Raw genomic sequence first — 7,067 nt, 5'->3', positions numbered from 1 at the left:
CGCCCCTCCCTCCGACCCCGCGGGCCACCTCTCTCCTGTCCCCCATCCCTTTGCAGAAGTTGCAGAAATTCGAGGAAACTTTCCAAGACCCAAGCGGAGACCCTTCCGGCCACCTTGTCCACTGGGCTGGGTGAAAAAGATGCGCTCTCGGCGTCACTCCTGCCCCCAATATTTGCCCAAAGGTCCCCTCGAGCGGTCTGCCCAAGGCCCCTCTCCAGATGTGTGCCAAAGGTCCCCCATGTTTGCCAAGCCCCGCTTGGCCCAGAGCTCCCAATGTGTGCAAGAGTTTACCCAAATCGCGTGCCACAGGAGCGCCTTTCCAAAGTGCCCAGTGCTTAAAAAAAAACCCTCCACCGTTTGCTACGGGGACCCCTTTAGGCCTTTTGCCTACCAAGATGCTTGCCAAGGGGTCCCTTCCCCCATGTGTCCAAAAGTTGTTTACAAAGCCGCCCCTTGGCCAAATCCTTCAGCTACTAGACAATGTCCCGGTTATTTACAAAGGAGCCCTTTCCTGCAGTTGGCCAAGCGCCCCCTCTCCTCCCCCGCGTCCCACGCCCCCCTGCCGTGTCCGCAAAGTTTCCAAGTTGTTTATCAAAGGCCTCCGCCACTCACCAAAGCCCCCCTGCGGTTTCCAAAACAGACCCCACCTCCGGCTGGCCCAGGACGCCCCTCCCCCACGCTGTGCGCCCCCTCGGGGGAGGAGGAGGTGCAGCCGGGAGGCCCCCCAACCTCGCCTAACAAAGTTTGCTGAAGCTTGGCTCCTGGAGGCCCGCGGAGCCACTCACCACGGCCATCTCTTTGTCCGACTTGGGGGCGACATCACCCGGGAACTTGATGATGGGCGATGGCGCGTTTTTTTTTCCGAGGGGACCGCTCGCCTGGCCTCGCTCTGCCCGGCTCAGATGCGCGTGGCCCGGTCCCTGCGCCTCCGTCTGCGCCGCTGCCTGTGCCGCCGGTCCCGGAGTCCCTTTGTATTTTTAAAGCCCCAGATGTACAGCCTCCAGCCACCCCTGGGGGAAGTCTGGATGCAGCGGAAACAAGGGAGGGCAACCGCCAGATGTGGCCGGCTGGGCTGGGAGGGCGTTGGCAGTGCAAGGAGGTAGCGGTGGTGTGGGGGGATGGGGCGGCGCGCGCAGGCCCGCCCCTCACTGCCCTATTCGCCCCGCTCAGTCTTTTCTCCTCTTTTTCTCTCTCAGCCTGTTTCCCCCGCCGCCTGCCGCTGCTCCGGGCCTCGGCTTGCACCCTCAGTTCGCGACCTCTCTTCCCCTCCCCCCGAATCTGGGCAGAAAGCCCGGGGACCCCCTGCGGGGAAACATCTGGTGTGACTCTCCAGGATCTGGGGTCAGAGAGCAGCGGTTCTTGGAGGGGACGCAGGCCTGACTGCACGCCCAGCGACAAGGGTCAGAGATGGGGAGGCAGGGTCTGAAACAGATCAGCTGCTTTACAGATGAGGAGAGAGGCTGTAGATGCTTAAGGTGGAAATAGAGAGAGATGGTCAGAATGGGAAAAGATGCAGATGCAGTGAAGGGTCCTTCTTCCTTCCCTTTTTTCCTTTTTTCTTCTGCAAATATTTAAGCATTTCCTGGGCCTCAGGCATAATGCTAGGTGCTAGATATGCACTTGGGAACACAGAAGTGGTGATCAGTGTCCCTGGGAATGTCCCCCCTCTCCCCCCCAGCTCTCCGTAAAGAGAATTAATTGGGTTGTAATGGGGAACTTCATCCAGCTGGCCGTGGAACACCTGGCCAGGGCCTCTAAACAGCTCAGATGGGCCAGGGAGACTTCCTGCGGGAAGTGACTTCTGGGCTGCGGCCTGAAGGGTACAGGACAAAGGAGTGTTCACTCGGTGGGCCTGGGTAGGTGGCACAGATGTCTCAGGCACAGTCTAGGGCAGCGGTTCTCAACCTGTGGGTCGCGACCCCTTTGTGGGTCGAACGACCCTTTCACAGGGATCGCCTAAGACCATCGGAAAACACATCTATAATTACATATTGTTTTGCAATTAATCACTATGCTTTAATGATGTTCAATTTGTAGCAATGAAATTGGGGGTCACCACAACATGAGGAGCTATATTAAAGGGTCGCGGCATTAGGAAGGTTGAGAACCACTGCTCTAGGCCAGTGGTCGGCAAACTGCGGCTCCAGAGCCATATGTGGCTCTTTGGCCCCTTGAGTGTGGCCACGAAGTTTCAATCGCACTGTACGTGTGTGCCTGCACGTGGTATTTTGTGGAAGAGCCACACTCAAGGGGCCGCAGTTTGCCGACCACTGGTTGAGGGCATCATCTGGGAAGGTCCAGAGATGAAAGACAGCAAGATGCCTGCAGGAGGACGTTCCCTGCCTCTGGGAAAGGGAGGGGGCAGAGTGATGAGCCAGGCCTGGGGGTCATCAGCGGGGACCAGTTTGAGGAGCCAAGTTATGGGGTGAAAGGCTCAGCAACAGTCTGCCTGTGAGGGCCTCGGGGGGAGGGGGAGGTCATGGTCCTGAGTCTGGTCTTTATCTTAAGAACCGAAAACACCTCCGCAGCTCGGATCTCAGTGGGTTTACAGTCGGTCCAGGCTCGTCTGGCAGGCATGGCCTGCTGGGCCGCCAGAAGTCAGCCTGAAAGGAGGCCCGTGGGAGGGACGTTGCCCTGCAGAAGGGCACTGGGCCCATCAGCCGGCCCCAGGCTGAAACCTTAGCTTTTGGGGAGGGTGAGTCCGAGGTCAGTGGGGAGGGGGGTGCCTCCTGGCTGGGCCCCTTTTGGCTCCTGTCGTGGCCTCTGCAGAGTCAGCCAAGTTGGAGAGGCTGGAGCTGGGAGTGAAGACGGAAAAAGTTGTCTCACTGAAGCAGGGCCTGCAAACTCGTGGCCTGTGGGCTAAATCCAGCCTGAACAGCATTTTGAAACCTGGGAAGCTCCAAGTAAAATTCGGGCTTTCTGGTTTCATTGCAGAAATTCCCAAAGCTCCGGCAACCTCGGGTGCCAGGGTCCACATGGCAACAATCAGGCAAAGCTAAATCACGCTGCTCCCTTCAGACGAAGCAAGTACTTTGGTTTGCCACAGTCCCCACCATTCTCTATCGTCTTGCATGTGACTCAGCACAGCTCAGTTTAGCTCATTTTACATCACGTGCTCCTGTGGATGAAAGGGAGCCGTACACTAACCTGACCGCTCAGCGGAGGCCTGTGTGGGGGGCCTTATAAACTCGGAGACCAAAAAAAAAAAAAACCACATAGGATGGTCTGAACATAAAACGATCGCTAAATTGGGTTTGGGGGGCCTTATAAACTCGGAGACCAAAAAAAACAACCACATAGGATGGTCTGAACATAAAACGTTCGCTAAATTGGGTTAAAAGTGGGTCAGGGTGAGTAGTCACATCCTAGGCCTGTAGCTCCCTTGACATGAGTTATCTTGAGTGAGTGAGTCTGCTGTCCTGTTGCACCTAAGATAACACACCTTTGAAATGGTCGAGTAATATCCGTTTTCAGACCCCTCACCTCAGGGCACAAGGACCAGAGCACAGACCACAAACCCCATTGTTATCGTGTTCCCATCTCTATGTGCTGTAAATGCTCATGGTTAACGCTCCTGCATCCACCCATGTAAAGAAGTATGAGTCTCTCCGTTTCACTTTTTATTCAGTCCCAGAAAATTCCCTGCTTTGCTTCCTCTTCCTCCTTAGTCTCCCACCAGTGGACTTCCTGTAACCCCCCTTCCGTCTCCAGCTTTGATTCTGGCATCTAGAATGAGCTGCCAAGTGCCATTTTCTGGAGCATTTTCTTGAACCATCGAGATTTTTGGGCTCCCACATAGTTATCCTCAGTTTGGCCCAAATAAACTCTTACAAAACTTATTCTTAGGCTGGATTTAAATTTATATATATTTGTATTGATTTCAGAGAGGAAGGGAGAGGGAGAGGGAAAGGGAGAAAGAAACATCCATGATGAGAGAGAATCATGGGTCGGCTGCCTCCTGCACGCCCCACACTGGGGATCGAGCCCACAACCCGGGCCTGTGCCCTGACTGGGAATCGAACCCTGACCTCCTGGTTCATAGGTTGAGGCTCAACCACTGACCCACCCCCCGGCTGGGCTAGGCTGGATGTTTGTACCTCAACATTTACTTGGCATAGTAGGTAGGGTTCCAAAGAAGCCCCCGCAGGAGCCCCCTGTGGACTGGGACATGGTGCTAGGTACCCACTCGAGCCCATTGTGCCCCTCCTGCTCCCCGATTTGCACTGGGTGAGCTTGGATGAGTTTTTCTCAGATTTCTCGACCTTCCTAAGGTAGGAGGTCCTGACTTTATTTGAGCTGTTCTTTTAAACAATGTCCTCGAGGTGGCACTAACGGTTAAGGGCTGAGATAACTCAGGGATGGGAGAAAAAGAACAGGTGGCAAGTTTTTAATTTTGGCTATTCAACTGGAAAATACTATAAGTCTGAACAAAACCTTTGGCTGGATAAACAAGAATCTGAACTTGTTTGGCTCCAAAGATAAGGGCTATGTACTCCCTTCAGTTGACATTCTTAGATGACCAAGAATCTATATGGAGGAGGTTGAGGGTATCCCTCAAGACAAGCAGGGCCCCATAGGGAATGTCAACACAACTGTAATTAATTGACTCGTCCTGGGACACGCACATAAAGGTTGGTCACCTAGTATTCTGAGTCCTCGCACTATAACAGACCCATCAGAGGGTTGGAGTGACTCAGGAAGTGAGAGCCCCTTGAAGCTAAATCCATAAGCATCGCACCTCAATGCACTGCACAGTCTCCCTAGAAATTGGTTCAGACTCTGCAGATTTCAAAAGAAAAGTGAAATTGGAACTGAACCACGGGAAGTCGGGCCTCCAAGACTGAGGAGCCCTGGCCCCCAGCCCCCAGCGTTCTCCTACAGATATACAATTCCTAGGGCGCCTTTACTGTACTTACAGGAATGGGAGGATTTCTCTAGAAGCCGTAATTTAAGATGCTCTAAATGGAGTTCTTTTGACACCGAATATTTTTTTTTGGGGGGGGGGAGTATGCACCATGGGGGAGTGGGTGAGATGGGGACCCCACTCTAAAGTCAAACTGGATGAATGAGAAGCTTATCTCCTGTCTTCTCTCCAGAAAGCTAGGAAGAAACTTGTCTCTGAGCCAAGGAAGGTTTCTGAAGTGGCTCAATGCCAACACTCCATTTCCCCCACTTCTCCAGCTGCCCTGCTGTGCCCTGGACTTCCTTGTCTGGATTTACTCTCTTATCCTTCCCCCGCTTCTCCCTCTTCGCTCGCTCGCTCTCTCTCTCCCCCACACCCCCCCTTGCCAGAGCCCCCTACTGACCCAGGGGACACTCAGGGGGACACTCAGAATAAAAAACAGACCAGGATAAACTAGGTAAAAACAAACAGGAATTCTGGCAGCTGCCCTCCTCAGGCAGAGGGGAGCCAGTGACTGTATCCCTTGGACTAGAACAGAATGAAGGAATCTGATGATTTCCCCGAACCCCTCCGGGAGCCTGACGGGTTTGCAAAGGAATCTGATTTAACTGTTAGAACAGACGATCCTGGCTGGTCTGACCTGGACCAATGAGCACACCTACTGAGAGGAGGGTTCTGAGAGGAGAGCAACAGAATGGACACATAAGGTTCTCTGGGAACGGAGACGGACCAGAAAAATGCACGGAATTATCCCACCGGCTTGACCAAGCCAGACCTGAGGTTCCCCCTGCCCCCCTGAAAATGGATTGAATCGAGATAGAAAAGCCCGATGAACCAGCACTTGATTTCTTTAAAGATTTAAAAACAAAAAAATTTCAATCAATATTGGGGTCCATCTCTGGGCCGCTTGAAGGACCATCCAAATGCTCGCTTACTAAATTCGGCGTTTTGGGAAGGATATCAGTGGTTCTCAACCTTCCTAGTGCCGCGACCCTTTAATACAGTCCCTCATGTTGTGGTGACCCCCAACCATAAAGTTATTTTCGTTGCTACTTTATCACTGTCATGTTGCTACTGTTATGAATCGTCATGTAAATATCTGATATGCTGTATGTGTTTTCCGATGGTCGCCACCCGCAGGTAGTCACTAGCTTACAGCTCTGATTAACATGCGGATGAACTGGCGATTCAGGCTGATCCTCTACCTAAAACTATTCAAAAGGGAGAAAAAGACAAAGTTGGCAAAATCATGAATTTACAGCTCCAATAATCAAGCAGTCAGACACCCCTCCCCCCATCTCTCTTAGACAAGGGAGAGGGGAGTGTGTGCCTGCTGTTGTAAAAGGCCGGTCACCTTAAGTAGGACTGGAGAAAAGAGCACCCCGCCCCCCCCCACTTCCTTAATGATACTTCAGGCGACATTGAAATGGCCACCAAAGGAAACATGACTAAAGCCCTTGGGGATATTGGAACAACTTTATCTGTTCTTACCCCTACCCAGCCGAGTGGCTCTCTCCCTCAGGGTAAAGCTGTGTACAGATGGGAGGGATATCTAATCGGCCAAAATCTAAGTACAACCAGTCTCTTCCCTTCCAGCTAAGGTCAAAGGGCAGCTCATATGTCTACTTCTCAAAGCTCCTCAGTTCACCTACCCAATAAGGTGAGGCTCTCTTGAAACCAACGATGTCCACCTATTCTTCTCCCAGACAAGGGGAGACGGGCTTAGAACTCATTAAATGAGATACTGAGTCCATTTTAAAGGAGCCTCCGTAAGAGGAAATGAGTCTTGAAGACTGACTGTTGGAAGATGCCCCAGTATAGCTTTGGCTCTTTTCCAGTACAGATACTGATACGACCAAGTCAGCCACTGATTAAATTAACTATTGGCAAAACTGCCTCTCCCTCATATTCACAGTATCCTGGAAGAGCTGATGAAGGGCTTACATAATTCTATGCATGAGCCCCTGCAATTCTCCTATCGTCCCAGTAAAGAAACCCAATAATCAAGGGTGGAGATTTGTACGGGAACCCAGAGCTATAAATGAAATAGTTATTCCCACCCTGGCTGGCATGGCTCAGTGGTCGAGTGTTGGCCCTAGCTCTGAAGGGCTGTGGTTTCGATTCCCGGACAAGGCCACGTACCTGGGTTGCGGGTTCATTCCTG

At 52.5% G+C, this 7,067-nt stretch overlaps 1 protein-coding gene across 1 annotated transcript in view; it reads right to left on the bottom strand.

The window, feature by feature from the left end:
* Positions 1–846, bottom strand: part of MMP2 (matrix metallopeptidase 2) — a 22,378-nt gene extending 21,532 nt beyond the window's left edge. The window contains exon 1 of the mRNA XM_015572657.1: positions 786–846. Within this exon, the coding sequence (XP_015428143.1) occupies positions 786–794 (9 nt within the window). The 5' untranslated portion in view covers positions 795–846. The remainder of the gene's footprint in view (positions 1–785) is intronic.
* Positions 847–7,067: the final 6,221 nt, after the last annotated feature.

The sequence above is a fragment of the Myotis davidii genome, unplaced genomic scaffold (assembly GCF_000327345.1).
Source record: "Myotis davidii unplaced genomic scaffold, ASM32734v1 scaffold328, whole genome shotgun sequence".
Taxonomy (NCBI): domain Eukaryota; kingdom Metazoa; phylum Chordata; class Mammalia; order Chiroptera; family Vespertilionidae; genus Myotis; species Myotis davidii.
This window is presented reverse-complemented; position numbering and strand designations above follow the sequence as displayed.